This window comes from Hippocampus guttulatus, chromosome 10 (genome assembly GCF_054856545.1).
Source record: "Hippocampus guttulatus isolate MCC_2025c chromosome 10, RoL_Hgut_1.0, whole genome shotgun sequence".
NCBI lineage: Eukaryota > Metazoa > Chordata > Actinopteri > Syngnathiformes > Syngnathidae > Hippocampus > Hippocampus guttulatus.
Genome location: NC_141270.1, coordinates 14,636,223 through 14,657,497, shown reverse-complemented (window position 1 = coordinate 14,657,497; position 21,275 = coordinate 14,636,223). Strand labels below are relative to the sequence as shown.

Here is a 21,275-nt window from a genome sequence, read left to right as displayed (position 1 = left end):
GCGGTAAACTCGTTCAGAAACGCGTGATAACAGACGTTCGTTTAGGTTGTCACGCCATGTCACAACTGTAAATACAAAATTTCCAACTGCCATCACGATATAGTTTGCTGAATTCCGAATTAACACGAATGCGGCATCCTCAATCGGATATCGCCCGCGGCAAGGATGTGACTGATTTCTATAACATTACGCTCATTCATCGCCGATGTATCAACTTCAGTATCATATAGAGATTTACTAAAATTGCGCGATGGTTGGTTGGCTTGGAGAGAAGATAACGTCCCGTTTTTACTGCCATCTTTTGGCGGGAAGTATTCTTTACTCAGTGGTAGTTGTAGTTTCTTTTTTATAATCTGAAATTTTTAGTGTGTCATTTCCTCATAGTGGTTAAATTTGCGTCGCTCCAGAAACAACATAAAACTGACAAAACAAAAACCAAATCCAGAAGTGACCTCCACACTATTTTTGCTCCGGGAGGTCTCAATTTCTCAAACAAACGCACTCCTGCCTTCACCCAGTGACGTTTGTTTCCCGCCCTAGCTTCTTCTGCCATCCTGTCACAACTCAATTCAAGTAATTTATTTTACTTGGTTGAATTCACATACATCAAAATTTCGTCTATGGCAACGATGCCTTCCACACATGACTGGATTAACAACCCACTGGATGTTATCGAGGAGATGTTTGGTAAGACCCTCACACTAACTTCCCTATTCAACATTAAAGCTCAGCGCGTGAGTGTAAGCTGGTTAGCTTGGGAGCCATTGTCTACTCATGTGACTTTCTTTCTCTTCATCGGAGGCAGCACACAGTCTGTTTTCCGTCACTTAAATAAGTAACACCGCTTCACGTCGGTTGCCGTAACGCTGCTTGAGTTTTGTAGAAGCAATGTGACGGTTCTCAAGTTTGGACCATTGTCCACACACACGCGCGAATTGACAATACGGAACACATGATTATGAGGGTTCCGGGTCATGGAGACCCCAAAACCGGCCGTTTTAACAATGCAGTAGCCGGTAAGAATCCACTTGACGCACGTTGATTCATTATAAATGTGTCACTAGTATTTTTCTGTGCAAAAATATTTTTTGCACAGAAAAATATTTGACTCCATACATGGGATGTATTCAAGTTTACTTACATGCTGATGCGTCAGTTATTATGAATTGTTTGAAATGCACTTGTCATCCAAAGACCTCGACCCATGTATCTGATCAAAATTAATATATAAATGTGCTCTTGTTGGTATTTCAGCTGGATCTCAGAACAACCCGAATTCTGGTTGGGAGGCAAAAGTGGTCGAATTCTTCAAAGGCCATTTAAATGAAAAGGATGCTCACACATGGGTAACATTGAGAATAATCCTGCACTTGTCACAGCATACTTTGTCCTGAAAATATTAATGTATTCCTATTGTTTAAGGTTCCATCAATGAATGACATCCCACTGCACTACCTAAAGCCCGACAGCCTGGTCAAGTTCCGCTGTTTAATTCAGGACATGTTCGATCCAGAGTTTTACATGGGAGTGTATGAAACTATCGATGCATCATCACAAGCTAAAGTGAGCTCCGCCCATTCCTTTCTGAGTCAGCCTTTTTCACATATTCACAGTATATTTGACTGTACGCTCAATCTGACATGGGACGATTACCAGTTTGACACTTTGCAGTGGTTTTAAAAAGTCAAGGTTTCAAGCACCACTAAAATAAACCAGGAATGAGAGGGAGGGAGGGAGCGGAAAGACAGAGGGCAATGACAGAGAGAACTCTAACGTACTTATGGAGGCTATGTCGATTAATGTGCATTGGCCAGAATTTAAAAAAAAACTAAAACATGGCGCCAGCGGGGACTAGTTAGCTCAATGACAACATGAGTAGCCCACCGGTCTGTTCTAAAGATAGCTCTCAATTGATGAGACACTGTGATTTACTAAGAATTAAACTAAAGGAAGAATGTTCATCATTCTTTCATTCTTTTTCTGTCTTTCTTCCTTTCTTCATGGCATGCCACATGGCACTGGTAATGTACCAAATATTCTATATTATCTTCAGTGGGATGGGAAATGCTATTTTATTTAATCCTCAAAAAAAGCACAATTTGGGGCTGTAATTTTAATCCCGTGATACCGTAATACTTTTGCTCACCCTTATCATACAGTCAGAATCTAATATCGGCCCATGCCTACTCTAAATATATTAATTACTGTTTATTTTGCTTTCTCACTGATACCAGGTGTTACGGTGTGGAAAGTACAAAGATGTGACAGAATTTGGGGTAAGTCCACCATGGTTAGTTCATGCCAGATCCATAAATGTCCCAACTCACTGACTGACTCTTGTATACATTCTCAGGTGGATTTTAACTCCAAAAGCATTGTGACTTCCGAAAGACAAACTTTCTACTGTGTACCTGTTCCTGGGGAAAATGCTTGGGTGAAAGATATATCCTGACTGTGTCTGATTCATGAACCATGATGAAACAACAAGTGTGTCTCATTCCACTCTTACCTAGTTTCCCTTAACTCTTTTGCACTGTTATGCTGCCTCGAGTCAAGCAAGAGTGCTGCCGTCCACCTCGTACGCGCCAAACAGACAAAAGCGCAGCTATGAAGATGATGACATGGATGGCGTCGATGCTCAGCCACAGAAACAAAGGGAACCTCATACAGGTATGACAATAGTGTTACAGACTACATTTTTGGGTTGATAATGATATCATGACCTATGACTAGAAATGTCACTCTGTAGACTAGAGCATGAACCATCTCAGCCTCTACCAATAGTGGGGAGAAAATGTGTCCATGCACTCTTGTTAGTAAGTGGGGCACTATAGGTTACGGGTGATGACAAATAGACAGTGCCATTATCATTCTTTGGAAGTTGACTGTTGCATTGAAAATATTTTCCTGTATTCATTCCTTTTGTCCATATTCTAAACAAAACTGAATGGGTTATTCCTTGGCTAATGCGACACCAAAATTTTGTGGAATCGTTATTTTTGCGTCATCCTACAAATTGTATGTTCTGACGATTTACTGCCTTATGGCAAAATGACTCCTGTGATTTTTATTGATTTATTTATGTATTTTCCAAACGGCAATGCAAGTGTTGGTCTGCAAAACACGAAATATCACATTTGTACAGGCGTCATTGGATTGGACACAACCTGAAATTGAAGTTGGGGGCAAACCATGGTCTATCGCCAACTTCTGCTAACGCAGAAGGCAGACTGCAATATTTGTATGAAAAACACTTGAAGGCAGTAATTATAAAGTAATCAAATGGAATAAAATAGTAAGTATGGCGATAACTGATTGTTCCTTATTGTGTTACTGGAGAACGTATTCTTTTACCATTGCACAAACTAAACTAGTTAATTGTGTCCCATTCGTTACCTAAAAACAGTGTGTCCCCGGACTGAGGTAATGAATGTAGGAAGTACTGTATTTCTTCTTTGGTGTGATATTTCAGCATTTGTATCAAGTCCCAGGATACATATTTTAGGACTAGAAGATATGACCCTTTTGTCATAGACCAGCAGCTTTTTCATTGCTGGTCACCCCTTGATTACAAATAATTTGAAAATTAAGCCATGTTGCCCGACATGAAATTGCTCCCGTCTCTTATCTGCAGGTCTTCAGATTCCGCCAGACCAACACTGCACGGGTGACGCCCGGCGGCAAGAGACGGAGGTTGCTCTGAACTACACGGCGTCTGCCTCGCATCTTGACCTCAACTTCCCCCTCCCGGATGAGAAAGGCCCATCTTGCTTAATCAAGGTATATAATCCATCTGTGTCGAGCCCAATGCTTGACTTATTATTGGACTGAAGTGCGTGTAAGGCCACAAATGAAGGTGTGCCTCTGGCAGGTCTACGAGGACTGGGAGAGCTTCAAACTGAATGACACCATAGAAGTCTATGGGATCCTCTCAGTTAGTCCTGCTCTCGGCGCTCTGGCAGAAGACAAGTAAGACACTCTTCAGAGTAGTTTGATGCTTCGAAAATGGTGACCTGGACGTCTGTCGTTGATGCTTTGTACATCCATACAGGGATGTGTCCTCATCACTCATCGACGCTTCGGATTCAATGGAGACAGCCGAGGAGCAGAGAGTGCACAGCCCACCTGCGTCACTGGTTCCTCGTCTCCACATGCTCTACGCCAAACCACTGGCACAAAACAACCCTCTGCTGCCCTTTGCATCCTTGCAAGACAATCACGCCTGTGAGCAAAGTCCTTGTCTGTGCCCTGTGATCTTAACTGCAACATGCTGTGCATTTTTTTTCTCAGATTGAATCTCTATTGAACATGCCAGTGTATGAACTGCAGCACAGCTTTCTTTCCACACATAAGACATATTACTCCTATAAATAAGAGGGATAATGTAATATTGTACTGAGCAGATGAGCATGCTCTTCAGAAATCCAACTCTTGGTCTACTAGATATTGAAAAGTCTGTTTTAATCAATAATGTATGTCCAGTGTTAACTTTGGATTGTGCCCCCTCTCTAGTTTTGTCTTCAACCTTGAATGAGATGGTATCAGTCAGAGGGGACTTCCTTGCATATCTAACTCATGTCCTTCTGGGAGATTCCCTGGCTGCCGAGTACCTCATCCTGCATCTTATTTCCAGCGTGTATGTATCATGTGTATGCGTTGTTACTTCGCTGCAAGTTACAGAAGCAGATTTTATTCAGCCGCTTTTTTTGTAGGTATGCCAGACGAGATGTGCTACCACTGGGCAAGTTTACGCTAAACCTGAGTGGATGTCCCACCATCTCCTCATACACGGAACGCCTCTACAAGGTCATCCAGCAACTTGTTCCTTCTGTGAGTAAAATCCAAGATTTATTTGATTCGGGTATCTTGCCCCATATGTGGTCTCTCAAAGAATCCATTGAGCTCATCTAGCTCCCAATATTAAGTAAAATCATCTTTAGTGTCTTAGTATTTGCTTACTGTGAGATGAAGACATTATTATATGAAGAACCGCATATTTGATGTTGGACATAATAATAATAATAATAATAATAATCAGGTGGCAGGTACTGTAAAATGCTTAAAAGGGACACAAGTTGGAAATCTTTCTAATATCGTTCCCCCCCATGAAGACAAAATTATTTCTGAAAAGACTAGATGGATTCAAAAATTACTTCTGTCCACCCAACCCCTCTTCTATCCACACATTGTAGTCGTTCTATCTGGCCATGAGCCTTCACAACATGAATCAGATGCGTATGGTGCCAAAGAAAGACTACTTGGCCAACCGGCTGGTGAGCGGAGCCCTGCAGCTGGCCCAAAACACTTCCCTTTTCCTTGATGAAACCCAACTGGAGCAAGGACAACTGGACACGACAGGTGAAACGTGCACATGCCACGAGGACTTGATCCGAGCTGGCGAGCTCAGAAAATATGATTTGACACTAACGAGGCTACCTCTGTGTGTGTGGTGCTGTAGGTGTGCGCAATGTCACAGCTTTGGGGAATGTGATCTCATGGCAGAAGGTTGATTATGACTTTAACTACCACCAGATGGAATTCCCCTGCAATATTAACGTGCTCGTCGCATCGGAAGGACGCTCACTGCTGCCGGTGAGGACATGCGGCCACACTGATCTCACTTGACGCTTCGCCCACGCCACAACCAAGCCTCTCCCCTACCAGGCCTGGCAGGTGTTGGGTTTCCGCTAGCCTCTCCTGAGACTTGATCATGTTTAACGCTGGCGGTTGTTTCCAGCCAGCATCACACTGCTGTCTCAGCTGCTATTGGCTGGACACAGAAACCCCCTCCAGCTGGGGGCTTTAGCATGGGTCTCACTCTGTTGTGAACAGTGCAAGGAATGCACTGTGTGCTATTCCTGTGTGCTGGGCTGTTATGTTGCCATGGCGGCAGCTGTGTGCCACAGGAACAAACCAGAGAGAGGCGTCAGTCTGCAGAGAAGGGCAGCACACTGTAAACAACCTCGGGAGTTGGCCTGAGGTCCGGTTGTTTGTATTGCAGTGAGGGCTGGTCAAGCTTTGCCCCTTGATGGCGTGCAGTGATATAATGAGAGACAGCAAAGAAACTTATGCATTCCAACACATGGAATTGAAACAGTGTCAAACATTTACCATATTTCTTTCTTGAACTCAACAGTCAGACTGTCAGATACACCTGAAACCTCAAGTGGCTCCAGACAACATGGATGAATATCTCACTAGCATCCCCATACATGCGCAAACATCCTCACAGTTCAACAAGTTCCGACTCTATCTGAGTGTGGCCCGGCAGCTGGACTACAGTATCTCAGATGACGTGACGAAGGTGAGATCTTCTTCGCCTCTCTTCGTCCTTTCCAGAAAACTTGACGGGAACCCTGTAGCTGCAAGCCCAGCAGGCAAAACATTTTACATAGACTGCAGTGTGTTTTAATATATTGAGCCGTCAGTTAAGACAATTCCAGCTGCTTAAATTGTTTCTTTTCCTGTCGTCTTTAGTCAGTCGAGGATGATTTTGTAGACATGAGGAAGGACGACCCCCAAAGCATAAGTGCTGAGGACCTGCACCGAATGCTTATTGTAGCAAGGTGGGCTCTTTAATTGTTTTTATTTTGATTATATAGGCCTTTTAAAAAAAAACGACCTCCTATACTGTATTATCGGGAGTACTTTTTAAAGTTCAGAATTCAAAATCTGAAAAAATACTATTTTAACCCCACAGTGGCTTTGGCTGCATGCGGTGTTTCCCAATTAGTATGCTGTGAACAATCAAGTGAGCTGTCAGCAATGACAAAATGTCACTTTATTGGCCTGAAAATGATTTATCTCTACAAATAACGTATCTTTGTTCGGCTTTCTATACCAGCAACACATATTGACAGCCAAAACAATGAAATGCTCTTCCACTAGATGGCGGAAGGTACATGATTAACCACATTCTGTGAAATGTTTGTATGGCATACTTGAGATTTTTCCAAATATAAAATATGTGCCTTGGGAAACACCGTAAAGCACTGGAATGGTGCGATGGGATGCGATTAACCAGGTCTCTGTTGTCAGGTTGCTGTCTCTGAGCCTGGGACACACCTCTTTGTCCAGAGACATCTGGCTGAGGGCCAAACACATGGAGATTCAGCGTTGTTGTCGGATGGAGCAGCACAAGAGTGTCAATGGAAATGAGCCGTGATTACTGTTAGCTATTGTTATCCTTTTGTTACGTAAGGTTTATCATCAAAACGTCTCTCATTTCATTTATGTTCATGTACGTTGTGTCACTACATGCCACCAGCTAACACCTGTGTGCCTGTGCACAGTTTTTCATGTTTATAATTGTTTCCAAATGTAAATAAAGTTCTTGAAAAATCGTTACAGCGTCGTTTTGGTTTTTTCCCTTTGTGAATTATGCATGTATCCTGGCATTCCCAAAAGCGCAGTAAGCTTACTATATTTAACAAACCTCATGCGACACATTCAGTCCCTCACGCTTTTTATTCCTGTGAAACATTGGACCAAGTCTACAATGTACTTTGCCATCAGGTAACACCCAAAGAGAATGAGAATAAATAGGAGACTTTAATATATAATACAATGTCAACACTGCAAGAGTGTTGATAAACAGGTGTGACCACAAGCAGATGATGTGAAACTGTTGAACAAATGCTTTAAGAAGTATTCAGAGGATGACATGTTGTGGGGTCCTTGAGGGAGGGCGGGACAGGTGCAACAGACAGAAATTAACAGCGGGTTGCTGAAGCACTTGTCAAAATTAAAGAAAAACATCACCCTGCATAACGGAACTACATTACCGTAACTACAAACTCTTACATTAAAAAAAACAAAACTTGTAGCATTATTGTCTTGATTAGGAATGTTGAGGATTATCATCCCTTTTAAACTAGCTCCAGTGTTGTAATCCTAATGCAGCATCTAAATAGAACTTCTGCAAAAAAAAAAAAAAAAAAAAAAACCATACAGCGGTAACATAAAACCAAAGTAAACAACGAATGATTGTTTTTTTCACTTCACTTTTACTGAAAACAGTCCCCCCCCCCCCCCCCCCACAATGGATCCCGGTTTAACTACGAATATATAGTAAACTTTCTCCCCCTCTCCCTCCCTTGTTTCTTTCTGACTTTCGGGTTGAGTGAACGCTGGCGCGTTTTAGCTGCCGCTGCTCAACCCGTATTGTTTTGTGTTATTTGTTATTGTAAAGTGTCCTTGGGTGTCTTGAAAGGCGCTTATAAATAAAATCTATTATTATTATTATTATTATTATTAAAATTGTGCATTCCAGCAATATCTCTGAGAGCTTTTGGCAGATCCACTCTCCAAAATAATGATACAGCAACCACGAAGCAAAAACCGCACCTTGTCTGATCGTCAGCAAGCTGACTACAGGAAACATAAACTTAACAACGGTAAATATGAAACATGTGATCGATGATCTTGGGATATTCCATCTCAACGCTGACAAGATTATTGGAGTATAGAGATCAATATATCGCTTTTATACTGTGACTTAAATTGTTTTATCTGACTAGGTATTTTATGCATGGCAGATTCTCCAATTTAACATTTTCAGAAAGCAATGAGGCAACGCCTCTAATCACAAGGCTAAGATGGAAAAAAATATGCAGGTTCCTTGGACTCGGTTAGTTTTCTGAAATCTGCATCAGGTATAACCCTTTTACCTTCAAAATGGCAGACACAAACCGAGTCATTAAAATATTGGGCCTCACAAAATTAGGAAAGAAAGCATCAGCTCATAAAATATCCCAAGATGAAACGGAGTTACTCAGAACATTTTTTCATACAGTACAGTACACAGCGTAACATGTAAGAGAATGGATTCAAAATGTAGCGTTTACCATAAATACCTGATATACGTATAATAGTCCCACTTTAATTCCCCGTTAAGGCAAGTAAGTTTCAGTTTTGGGAGTGTTTCTTCTTAGTTGAATTGGTGCATATGCATATATACCGACAATGTGCTACTCAGCTGTCTTGGTCGACGATACAACAACAATCTTCAATGCAAATTTACATTACACTGAATTGGTCCAACCGCTCGAAGACTGGTTATGTGGAGACATCCTTCTTGAAACAACTTTCCCAAATATATATTATATATGCCTTTATATTATGAAATATATTTACATTATGATATACAATGTACATATATATATATATATATATATATATATATATTTTTTTTTTTTAATGTGCTCTTCTCTGCATTTTGCTGCCACCCTACCAGCCAAACAAAACAACAACAACAACAACATAATCCTAAGGGAAGGTGTTAAACAGGGAGTAAATTCTCTGGACAAACTCACTATTCATGATACTCTTACTAAGGTCTTGTGTAGTCAAAGTTTGTACCATATTATAGCAACACTTGACAATATTGATATGACATAGGCTAACTACGTACAGTTGGTTGTCTTGTTAGTTTCTGACTGCTATTCAAAGGTCAATACAGCAGTTAACACCGGAACATCATTTTGGATCCACACAAGTTATTTGGTCAGACATTAGGACAGCTGTTCCAAAAGGTTATTATTATCATCTATCACGAATACCAATAGGTGGCCTGCACATACTGTGTAGTATATTATTAATCCAGAGTTGGTCTATTATCATGCAGCTCATAATTATCTGCTCGGTCAAAGTCGGCCATGAGCACCAACCTGTCATGCAAGCATTGTGAATAATTAAAATCACTCAAGAGCAGTGCCATGTTTACATGCACGAAAAACTGCACACTATGCCAACTACATAAGATTGCGCCGTTAAAATCTGCGTTTACTTATGCTGAAGTTTTTTTCCCAGAATGACCGCTCAGATGTCATTTAAATTGAATCACACAGTATGTAAACTTATTTTTAAAAAATAGTCTTCAACAGATACAGCACATGTTAAATTCTTCCATTGATCTAGAATAGAAGAATGTTTGATTTTTGATGCACATACTGTATACAGCAATTTATAGAAATTGTGACTCTGATGTGGGAGTGTTGTAAGTACGAGATTTGTTGAAGAAGGGATTTATTTAACATACAGTATTACATTTCACATTTTGTCAGGAGTGGCTTTAAAAGTTGAGATATCCCAAGAAAATATGATGGCAACTGACAACCAATAAAATTGACAAAACGCCTGAATTTGGAGGCGATCATAATGTGCAAAATGCTCCTTTTAAAAAGGGAAACCGCATGTTCTTGTGTGCATGTAAACATTCACTGCCACGTTATTACTGCCGATGGTTCTAGATTCTGTACAACAGTGGCTACTTGGACTAAAGGGCGTAAGTGAGGGCACAGGTGTTGGCCAAGGAGTGAGTAACACATTTCTGCATGATGTCCTCCAGAAATGCTTCTTTCAAGGAAAGCACTAGATCTGAATGATCCTGGTCTGGCACTGCGTAAACATTGCCTTCAACTCACTCTCTTGGACCTCATTGACTGTCTCGGGTTCTGGGCTCTTTTGCACCTTCGCCACGGCAAAGCTGATGCCCTGAGTGAGCCCCGCCTGGGTGAGACTGGCCACCTGGACCATGGAGCTCCTGATCTTGGCAAAGGGGGACACGACCCGGCTGCCGTTACTGTCAGCGGGCGAAGGGCCGAGGCTGCCCTCCAGCAGGGAGCCTAGACTCCTCTGAGAGCCGCCTGACACGGCAGAGGTGGGCCTCTGAATGCTGAGAAGGTTAGAAGCGGAGGCAGTGGTCTGTACATCGAGCTGGGATGGCCTGGGGAGGTTGGGCTCCTCCTGCTGATGTTGTGGCTTTGTGCTTGGCTGATTGGGGTCCGCTGGGCTTTTATTCTGCACAGGCACTATGGGCTTGGGCGGATGGGCGGCCACGGGCGGCCGTTCTCCGAACACCTCGACGGGCTTGGTCTGTGCGTCCTGGATAAACTGGTGGCAGTAGACATCGAAGGGAGTGCCAAAGTCAATCAGAATGGCTTCTTCAGCCACTGAGGCGACCCCTGGGGACTGGTCTTCGTTGACCTGAGAAGAGCTCTCCTGTTGGCCTTGACAGCCACTGACCCGGATAACAGAGGGAATATTTAGCTCCGCGCTACCGATGGACTGGGAGCGACTGCCCAGTCTTGGGTTAGATGCTACGATGCCGCAGCTGGGCAGCACATAGTCCACGTTCTCAAAAGACCCCGAGCACGGGTGCTCTGGATCAGAATTGTAAGAGTCTGAGTCATCGGACATATCAAAATTCATGTCGGTGATATCTTTTAAGGTTGCTGTGCCGGAATTGCCATCCGATGTGTCCAAGCTGCTGTCTGACTTCCACAGGTTAACGTGCATAGTTGGCTTCAGAAAATTGACCTTGACTTCAGGCTTAGAGAAATTTCCCAGCTTGCCGAGAGGCTTGAAGGTGCTGATGTTCACGCTTGTTTTGGTCTGTTTTACTTTCTGATTCAGAGAGGAGAATTTATTGAGGAGGAAACTTTTGCCTTGAGCTAGCCCAGAGCTGCCCTGTGCCTGCTCACCAGTTTTGTTCTGGATCCCCATAATATCTTCATGAGGTCTGCTCTGACGCCTGAAGCACAGACAGGCACAGACACACACCCAGAAAGAACATTAGCGTCAGGAATAACCAACACTGTTTTTAGACCGTATTATGAATATATAGCCTAATGACCTCTCCAGCTTCTTTTCAACCACCAGTAGGTCCAGCCCCCTGGCCTGTTTTGTAATGCGAAGCATCTCAGCAATGCACTGTAGTGTATCTGAAACATAAGATAAGAAAATCCTTTAATCATCCCCAGGAGAGAAATTACAGAGTTAGAGCAGTAAAGGGTAAAGCAGCGCACAGCAGACAGATTGCTTTCGAATTAAAGTAACAACAACAACAAAGTATGTGGTCATAAGGTCTTTAAATATCACAAATTAGAGGGATATGGGTGGCTCGTTTTAATCAAAGTTATATATGCAACCTTTTCCGTCATCCTCAGGATTTCGGGTGGATGTTCGCAGTGTGTGAAAGTATCCACTTTGCTCTTCACTTCTGTAATGCAGGCGCATACAGCAGAACTTTGGTTTGCCAAAAAGCGTCGGTTCTGAACCTGCAAAAGAACACACACACTTACAACTTCCATTTTTGGTCCATTTCCTTGAATGAATCATATTCCTCAACAATATTACTTCAAGGGTACTGAGAGAAACTGTTTCACACACATTTCGGAAGTGCTGGGTGACTCAGTCAGGGCACAAAAGCCCAGTCGCTTCTGCTTTTAGTGAAACTGAATACTTACCAATTTCAATCTTTTCCAAACCTTCTAAATTGAGGCGCTGGTACTGGTTGACCTTATCTGCTTCTTCGTCATAGCTACGGATGAACAGAACCAGCTGATGATTCAAAGGAACAGATTCATACTAGTAGGTTGGAATATATAGTTCAGACTTACTACGCAATGTAGTAGGCTTTGTCAGACAGAAGCAGAAGCACATCATCATCTTTAGTTGTGGCGTCGATGAGGCTGAGAAGAAGATGACACACACTGAGCTCCAAAGACTTAAAGCAGAAGCACATCCGCATCTTTATTTGTGGCATCAATGAAGCTGACAAGCAGAAGACACACACTGAGCTGCAAAGACTTAAGACATTTCTGGCTACAGTCTCAATGTCAACATCTAAAGTTGGCTGTGTGCTAAATATATCACAAAAGTCGTCGGTTTGTATTTTAAAAGACCCAAAAGATAACTGAGAACAAAAACGTGCTGCAAACCTCATGTCACAGTTAATGAGAGCCCAACCACCATGAAACCTCTCATCATCCGGCAGAAGAAGCTGCATGTATGTCTGCAATAACAGGCTGACTTGCTCCTGGGCTCCTCTTTGGCTTTCCTGCTCTTTTTCCTCATGTTCCTTCTCCTTGCTGAAAATTGAGTAGAGGTCTTCAGTCACTGGAAGACCCATCATGAGGTCTGCAATGAAATGGAGAGACACCGTAAAGAGTTGTTTCTGAGCGCAGACACACTGTTAGCAGTTCTTTTTCCTCTCAGTTTCTTACCGATTACTGCTTGTCTGTAAGCATCTCTGAAGCGGTTCAGATAGTAGCGGTTGGCTGAGTTCACGCCGTCCTTCATCACACCAGCCAGTTTCCTCTCACCCGTCCGTGTAAAATCTCCCTAAAAACAAAACGGTGTTCGCACTGATGTATTGAGTAGCAGGCGTTTGCATTTATGGATGCATCTCAGAAATAACCCACACTCTATGGGCTGTGTGTGAAGCCAGTAATAGCAGTAGCAATACCTTAAGTGCTGCTGTGCCAGCATACTGTCTGCTGATGGTGTCACCATTGTTGGCCCACATGATCTGGTAGATCCTGTAACATTTAAGAGGCAGGGGCTGCTCTGGAGGCATCACACCCAACTTCTTCAGCTGAGAGAAATGAGTCATAGAATTTGATTAATGCTGTTGGCTGGATGCTCCTACTAACTCAAGAGGTTGACTCAGGGCCATGTGAGCTCCAGTTTAAGTGCTACGGGGAATAGGACATTCAACGCTGCATCATAACAACTGCTGAAATAGATTCAGGGGAAATAGACGCTCTTGTTCTTTGTACTGGTGATTCAAATATTTTACCTGCTGTTCCATAACCACACGGGCGATAGCTGCCTGGACTACGTTGGTCCTGTCCAAACAATCCATGCAATTGATTCTGAAAATGCCCTCTTGCTTGCAGATGACTCCAGCTTGGTCCACCCTAGCGGAGAGACCGAGAGGCATTATTTGTGTGTGAGATGACAAATTTGCAGTAAGGTAAAAAAATAACAAATCAAAATGGCAAACTGTCCTTACCTTAATAGTACCTTTCTGCTAATTATAAAATAGTGAGTCACACTTACCAGGCCCATTTCATGTCAGTGATGATGTCACAGATAGCATCCGTCAGTATTTGCACATTTTCAAATTTCATCCCTCGACTGAGATACAGCGCATCAGGAAGATAGAAAGGAAGGAAACATACAGTGTTATCAAAAATAGAATTACAAACACATCACACTGAGTGTTTCTCTCACCAGTGCTCATGGAAGTCAAATGACACATAGGTGAGGTTTGAGTTGTTGTAAAGAAGCACTTGCTTCAGATAGGCATCCCCAATCAACTTCTCTCGTCCACTTTGGTCAACTAAGTTAATGATGACCTGAAATTAAGAACAAAGAATGAAATCGACTGGCAAAACGTATAGCATTTAGGAGTTTCCAGCGCAAGTTCCCCACATACAAAAATTAGGTGGTAATTAGGACATATTTACAATGATTTTATAAATATGTGGAACATATTGCTACCAACTTTTTCTAAGCATCTAACCATACGGCACTCTCGACTATTGATCATATGGCCTCTGGGGAAATTGAATTGCTCACTGCTGGTCGAACAAACGCTCATGTTACAATATATGAATAAACGGTAGCTGTCTAAATACCCTTTGGGATAGTGTAAACTACTTATCTACTACTTAGGACGCTAAGAACATCCACACCAAATGCTCATGAAAGTGCAATGACAGCAATAATTACAAAAATTACAAACTTACACACACACACACACACACACGCACGCACACACACACACACACATCTACACTTGCAAACATACCTCTTTCTTATAGAGTTTAAGTTGCTCTTCGAAGTGGGAAGCAAAGTACGGCATGGTCTCCCTCTCTTCTGAAATGCCAGAAATATAAACAATTTTAATGACAGTACGTTTTACAAAATAGTTAACATGCTACATAGTGTTGATTCTTTTTGGACCACATTATGTATTTTATTTTCCTTGAAATTGTACAGTAATTCCCCCCTCCATTTTGGGCGTTATGTTTCAGATCACTCCTGCGATAAACGAAATGCGCAATATTGAGATGCCCTACTTAAATACACCTTAGGCATGTTTTCACAGAACATTTTTTACATCTTTAAACACACTTAGAATAACACAAACGCATTTAACACGTACAGTATAATATATTGAGACAGAGCAAGTGAAACGGAGACTATAAAAGTAATGTACAAAAACAGTGTAACAGTGTACCGATCCCTCAATGTATTTATAGTAAACAAATCAAAAATTTCCCAAACATAGCTTTTACAATATACATCAATAATCATGCCCAAAGTTGTACATTAAAAAAATTGACCCACAACCGTGGCTTTGTGTAGGCGTAAGAAGTCGGACTGAAGTTCAATACTGTTCAGCAAAAACTAGGATGAGCTGAAATACTGTACTCCCCGTTTGAAATATTATTCGTCCGTCAAATTTAATGTCAAACTAAATAGTACAAAAAACAGTAGAATTACATCCAAAATAAACAAGTGGCAGTAGCGAACAGAGGTATGAACTGTAGAGAAAAAATACATCTGCAAAATAGCAGGACTGCAAACGCGGAACCCGCGATGAAGGGAGGTTTACTATTGTGTGTTTTGTCACAAATTCTACTGAACATTAGAATAACTAAAACCATGTCTCACTGGAACACTGGTCCTGAAGTAAGTACTGTTAGAATTAACCACAAATCTGAGAACTGCTAAAATTCCTGAGAAATTATTTCCGTCGACTGACTGCACACACAAAGTGGTTCCACTGACCTTTCTCCAAGTGTGGCCGGGGATTGTAGCGGTATCCTGCCTGGCTCCAGAAGACAGGCACAGAGCCACGAGTCTGCACAAACGACAGAGTGTGGCTGTGCACGTGGATCAACTGCTCAGTCTCCACATAGTTAGCCACATGGCCATCTGTATCTACTCCTCTGCGTTTGTACCGCATCCCTTTGGGCAAAGAAAATGGATGAAGACGATGAAAAGATTGTTGTCAATAGAATAAATACAACCGTTTCTGTGTTATGTAAATAATTATATTAGAAGACAGAGTTGAAATCAGTTCTAATTGCTTTGACAGCTAGATGCTTTAGGAATTTACTGGATAATAGACCACCTGTCAAAAAGACAACATTCACTGCATTGTCATGAAGTGCTTGCTTTCAAGTAGTTCTTTTTTTGTTTTTTTTAATCTTGAACAGGAATGGGGAATTTCAAACCAAATTCACCTTTGTGTACACAGATTTGAGTCTTGCTCATTGAGTGTTTTGGTAAAACAGTATATTTCAAAATATTATTTTATGTCTTTATATTACATTAAAACTCATTCACTCCCAAAGACGTATTTAGATGTCTTTTCAGACACCGCACATTTAATCCCAGCTCCTCATTTTAAATTGACTGTACTTGAAAAGGGGCCATTTTCAGACCCTTTTCAAGTACAGTCAATTGTACTTGAAAAGGGGCCATTTTCAGACCCTTTTCAAGTACAGTCAATTTACAATGAGGAGCTGGGATTAAATGTGTGGCATCTGAAAAGACATCTAAATACGTCTTTGGGAGTGAATGAGTTAAAGGCTTCAAACAGTCTTTTCGGGCATAGAGTTTCCAAGTACTTGTACATATACAGAGAGGTAAAAATGATTTTTGGAAATAACCAATGCTGTTAATTTAGGCCAGCTGTGACATTAACCTTACATAGGACACTGGGGCTAGTGGAGTTTTGAAGCGCTACAGTGTACCTGCTCGATGGCGGCTACGTCTGGAGATGAGAGCAACGGTGAAGTGGGGATGGATGTCGTCAACACAGGTCACCTCCTGCGGTGGAGTTTCCGGACTGCTCCGTTCCTCATCCGACGTCTCGTTATAATTCACTACAAGTTCCTCAACTTGGACAAAGCCCTGGATGATTGGTATCACCCAAAAGTCCACCTCAGGGGTCTGAAATAAGCAAAAATATTTATTGTTTAGAATAGCTTTCACAGACCCATTACAGGTGCAAGGCCAAATAACTGAAAATAGTGATGGCTGATGAGATTATATTTGCTTGGACAAACTCATTTAATGGTCATCTAATCTTTAAATGTCACTTTGCTCCTAAACTGATCGCTATGAGTCACGGTTGTACTACTGTCTAGCAGAAGACTGCAGTATACTGTTGCTATGTATCTTGGTGCTTTTACTGGCCATTGCAACTAAGGAGATTGAACGAGACAATAGAGCAAATGTCTTTCATTGTCACAGCACATGGGAGAGGCAGTTCTGATGTCACACAAGGAAGGATTTGACCAAAGAAATAGCATAAGTCCTTTACCAATCAGTTTGTAATTGCAAGTGTTCAAAAGTAAATGAACTGCTAATCTGAGAAAATCAACCTCTACTGGAGTAGGAGCATCATGTTACCTATTTAAGATGCAAATAATATTTTTAACATACCATCTTGCATATATCACATCTTGCATACAAAAGATATTTTTTCATAAAATCAGAGCTACCGGTACTCGCTCTTATCTTTTTGCATGATTTCATTTATTTTATGATTATCACGTCACATAATGACTACAACTTTGCTCAGGTCAACAAATGTCGACATCTGGATGCAGTAATTTTATTCCAGTCTTAACATAGTGTGAGAGGGAAAAAAAACATGATGTAATGTGGAGAAAAATCATTACCTTTAGGATTAAAAGATCTTGAATCATGTGTTTGTTCCAGAAAAAACGGTCATCCACCTTTGACAAAAAAAAATAAAAATCAACAATTTATTTTATCCAACCAACTTCTACATTTGACATTCACAGAAAATTTGGGACCTTGGTCCAAGTTATGTTTGTCCTCAAACCTGTTTCCAAAGCGGTAAATCGGACCTTTCCAAGTCTCCTTGGCGCTGCACTGTGTTTGTCAGGTCATAGGTGGGACTGTAGTAGAAGGAGTCAGAATCCATGAATATTTTGTATAGCTCATCCAGCAGCCGCCTCTCTAGACGTTCCTTCTCTTTGTTTTCCTTTACCTGGAAGGTAGGGGAATATTGGATTGGGCAAAATAGTTAGGTTAGGTAGATTAGGGAGGTAGGCAGGTAGTTAAACTGGTCGAGAAGAACACGCATCAGAAACCCCAAAAGCATCAGGTGTGTGACAAACTGAACAGACACCTACCTTTTTTTTAATGGGCACAGCCACATTGGATTTTATCTGGCTTAAGGTTTTCATTAACTTGGACTCATCAGGAGACTGAGCCAGTTTCTCTGACTTGTCAATTCCAAAATGATGCTTTTTGCAGGGCTGAAAAAAAGGAACTTGTGTCATTTTACTGTACAAGTTATATACAAAATGTCACTCAGACAGACGTGATGTTATAAGAGTAAACTTGACAAAATGAGGAGCACTACCCCTAGTAGTAAAACTAATTTGGTAAACAGCCTGACAGCTACATGGAGCTACAGGACTTCTGTAGAAGGCACAGAAGAGTGAGAATGGGAGGGAGGAATAATTATTCCGCAGCACAATGTAAAACAGGGTGAAGGCTAAAAACAGTCTATTCAGGAGCAATCTTTCACCATCAGTATTATCCATCCATTTTCCGAACCGCTTGATCCTCACTAGGGTTGCGGGGGTGCTGGAGCCTATCCCAGCTGTCTTCGGGCAGTAGGCGGGGGACACCCTGAATCGGTTGCCAGCCAATCGCAGGGCACACAGAGACGAACAACCATCCACGCTCACATTCACACCTAGGGGCAATTTAGAGCGTTCAATCAGCCTGCCATGCATGTTTTTGGAATGTGGGAGGAAACCGGAGAACCCGGAGAAAACCCACGCAGGCCCGGGGAGAACATGCAAACTCCACACAGGGAGGCCGGAGCTGGAATCGAACCCGGTACCTCAGCACTGTGAAGTCGACGTGCTAACCACTGGACTACCGGGCCGCCCCCCATCAATATTACTCACTTGAAAATATTGTGCCTCACCATCCATGAAGCTCCCCTGAAAGACTGAAATCTTAGCAATACCCATCTTTCGCTTAGATTATTAACAATCTTTTCAGTTGTACCTTTCTGCGAAACTTTCCACAAAACAAAGCTTTTGAAATATATTGTAGCAGCTAATAAAACGATTATGAATTAGACACTGATACGTTCATCATATGCTCACTAAGGTCAAGCATCATACACTCTGCAAATTGTCTGAATACAAACTTAGGATGCACACCTCCAGCTCCAGCTCCTGTGGCTCTTCATCAGACAGAGGAATGACAGCGATCTTGATAATCTTGTAGACTTTGTGGTCGCCTGGCAAATGGCCAACAAGCGCTTTCTGGCGGATTAATACAAGGCCGAGAGGAAGATCTGGCAAGAGGAGTAAAAGAAGGGGAGGTGGGTAGAGCGTGTCTGCAACACGGATGCAGAATTCCTCACATTCTAAAAGGTGTGAAGAAGCCACACTCAAAGCAGCTATTAATTGACTCTAATACAGCAGTACAAGACATCTGGTAAATAAATGTTGAATAAAACAGTATTAGCTCATGTTAGACTACCATGTCTGTGAAAATAACACAATTGTCCTTGTGTAAGGTAAAAATAACTCCTGCTCTGTGCTTCTGAGAGGCCAAGTATGGAGAGAGAAAAAAAAATCATCATCAAATGCATCATCACCACCACATCACTCCTCTTCATCACTACATGCATTTCAAAGTATATTCACACCTTCCCTTGTGAATGTGAAACGAGTCACAGTAATAGAAGAGTTGCCATATGAAGTAGCCAAAGACTAAGATCTATTTTTTTTTCTGATCTTTTAAGACGAAACGTCAAATGAGTAGTCCATCGTCTTACCTGTGTGAAGCTGTATCTTTCCGATGATTCCTTCCACCAGGCCTAAACATACTGGGTTCCAAGCAAACAGTAGGTCCGTAGCTGAAAGTAAATAAAGATAGAAATGGAAGTGTCTGTGCAAGTGTGACTGAAGTTCATGGAATAACTGTCAGCAATTTCCCGCAGATACATCACTTCAAACACAATATATTTTAACATATGATGCAGCACAATTTGCGGTGGTCTGTCAATCATCAAGCGCCTCACATTCATACTAAAAGGAGAAACATTAGTCTGTCATAACACAGACACTGTTTGCTAACACGCTTGCTGCAAATCCCAGACCAGGCATGACATCAGTTAAGGCCACGCAGTGGGAAGGCTGACTCAAAGGAAAACTGGATTGCTGGTGATGGATTCACCATCATACTGAAGAAATTGGAACCATGTGAAGGGCGTGGCAAATGGAGCAGAACATTGGTATGAGTATTTATTTCTATTCTACAGACACCACAAATTAATAGAGGCGAATTCTTGAAGAAAGAAACCCAACTCTTCTCCGTGTACCTTCAAGAAATGCTTTGCTCTGAGCAGAGGAGTAGAGTGGAAATTGAGAGAGGAGCGGAAACCCTTGTTCCAATTAAATTATGAAACAGTGGTGCAACTGTAAACCTGTTCAGGATGTCTACACAACCGAAGGACTTAAAGTATCAACATCCTCAGCAGTCTGGAAAGGCTCTATTAATTCATCACTTATTTCATTCATATACTGTACTGCGATCTCCATTGTCAGCTATAGCTACAAAAGGACAATAAATTATTTGTCACATACAAGGTTTCATACTATGTGACAGATGAGATTACAGGAATTGAGCCCTAGATAACACGCTGGTTAAGTGTTCCCTAAAACAATTTAGTCAAGGAAGCTCTCATGAAATAAACGTGCGATTGAAGTCTATTACAGCTAATTCACATAATTAAGAACTTGAATGTCTGGTTTTCTCCTCTGTGTCCAACATAAAATGTTACAAGAAAACTCATCATACTGTCTTTATTCTCGCGTGTCCGCTAAAACAAAAATGTAGTAAATGGCACAAACACTATTTTGTACGAGACAATTTGTTAGTGAAGTTGGCCAAATGTGTACGTACTATTTTTTATTAGGCGAGCAAATTGTGAATGTAGTGAGTGGGTGACGTTGGTGGTACTAGTAATCACCCCACAATTGTCTTGCATGTAAGTGTCTATCCATATGTGAATGAGGTGTTTTGATTCGAACTTGTCAAGAAAATAATAAGCTTTCGAGTCAAAGAAAAGACCGACTGGCGGAATGATACGTACCAAGTTTGACTGTCATGGAACCGTCCTTTCGGCTACACCAAAGAGCGCGGTCCCCGTTCTGAAGAATGTAATCGTCTTTGGCTTGGAACAACTCCATTTTGCCTATATACGTTCAACAGAATAAGTTACTAGCTAGAGGAACAGCCTTGAGAGGAGAAGAAGTAACTCGAGAGGATGTCAGCAGTTTGCCAAGCGGCGAGTCGCTAACTCCGGTTAGCTCCTCGTTCCCCTCCGGCTTGTGCGCTACGGCTACAAGCTAACAGCAGCTGGATGCTTGTCCGATGACTTTGCTCCACTTATATGCATATTGGCG

The 21,275-nt window shown here is 41.8% G+C and overlaps 2 protein-coding genes across 4 annotated transcripts; one reads left to right on the top strand and one right to left on the bottom strand.

Moving 5' to 3' along the window:
- Positions 1-158: 158 nt before the first annotated feature.
- Positions 159-7,343, top strand: mcmbp (minichromosome maintenance complex binding protein). 3 transcript variants are annotated; one of them, XM_086122754.1, is made up of 16 exons: positions 159-687; positions 1,255-1,346; positions 1,423-1,563; positions 2,253-2,276; positions 2,354-2,443; positions 2,535-2,670; positions 3,635-3,780; positions 3,872-3,969; positions 4,052-4,224; positions 4,513-4,636; positions 4,713-4,830; positions 5,193-5,358; positions 5,459-5,592; positions 6,137-6,304; positions 6,478-6,566; positions 7,039-7,343. In XM_086122754.1, exons 1-16 carry the CDS (start codon positions 621-623, stop codon positions 7,163-7,165), a joined length of 1,893 nt encoding a protein of 630 aa, XP_085978880.1. In that variant the 5' UTR covers positions 159-620; the 3' UTR covers positions 7,166-7,343. The 3 variants fall into 3 exon arrangements, with proteins under 3 accessions (XP_085978880.1, XP_085978879.1, XP_085978881.1); XM_086122753.1 differs by having other exon boundaries at positions 2,235-2,276; XM_086122755.1 differs by lacking the exons at positions 159-687; positions 1,255-1,346 and having other exon boundaries at positions 1,428-2,021; positions 2,235-2,276.
- A 1,781-nt stretch (positions 7,344-9,124) lies between these two features.
- On the bottom strand, positions 9,125-21,107 carry inpp5f (inositol polyphosphate-5-phosphatase F). Its single transcript, XM_086121920.1, has 20 exons — positions 20,963-21,107; positions 19,643-19,723; positions 19,020-19,156; positions 17,970-18,095; positions 17,657-17,824; positions 17,490-17,546; positions 16,557-16,755; positions 15,586-15,765; positions 14,600-14,667; positions 14,020-14,144; positions 13,846-13,923; positions 13,583-13,703; positions 13,250-13,378; positions 13,008-13,125; positions 12,723-12,921; positions 12,402-12,473; positions 12,249-12,322; positions 11,931-12,059; positions 11,636-11,723; positions 9,125-11,533 (listed from the first exon to the last, which is right to left on the bottom strand). The coding sequence occupies exons 1-20, from the start codon at positions 21,057-21,059 to the stop codon at positions 10,372-10,374; spliced, it is 3,408 nt and encodes a 1,135-aa protein (XP_085978046.1). The 5' UTR covers positions 21,060-21,107; the 3' UTR covers positions 9,125-10,371.
- Positions 21,108-21,275: the final 168 nt, after the last annotated feature.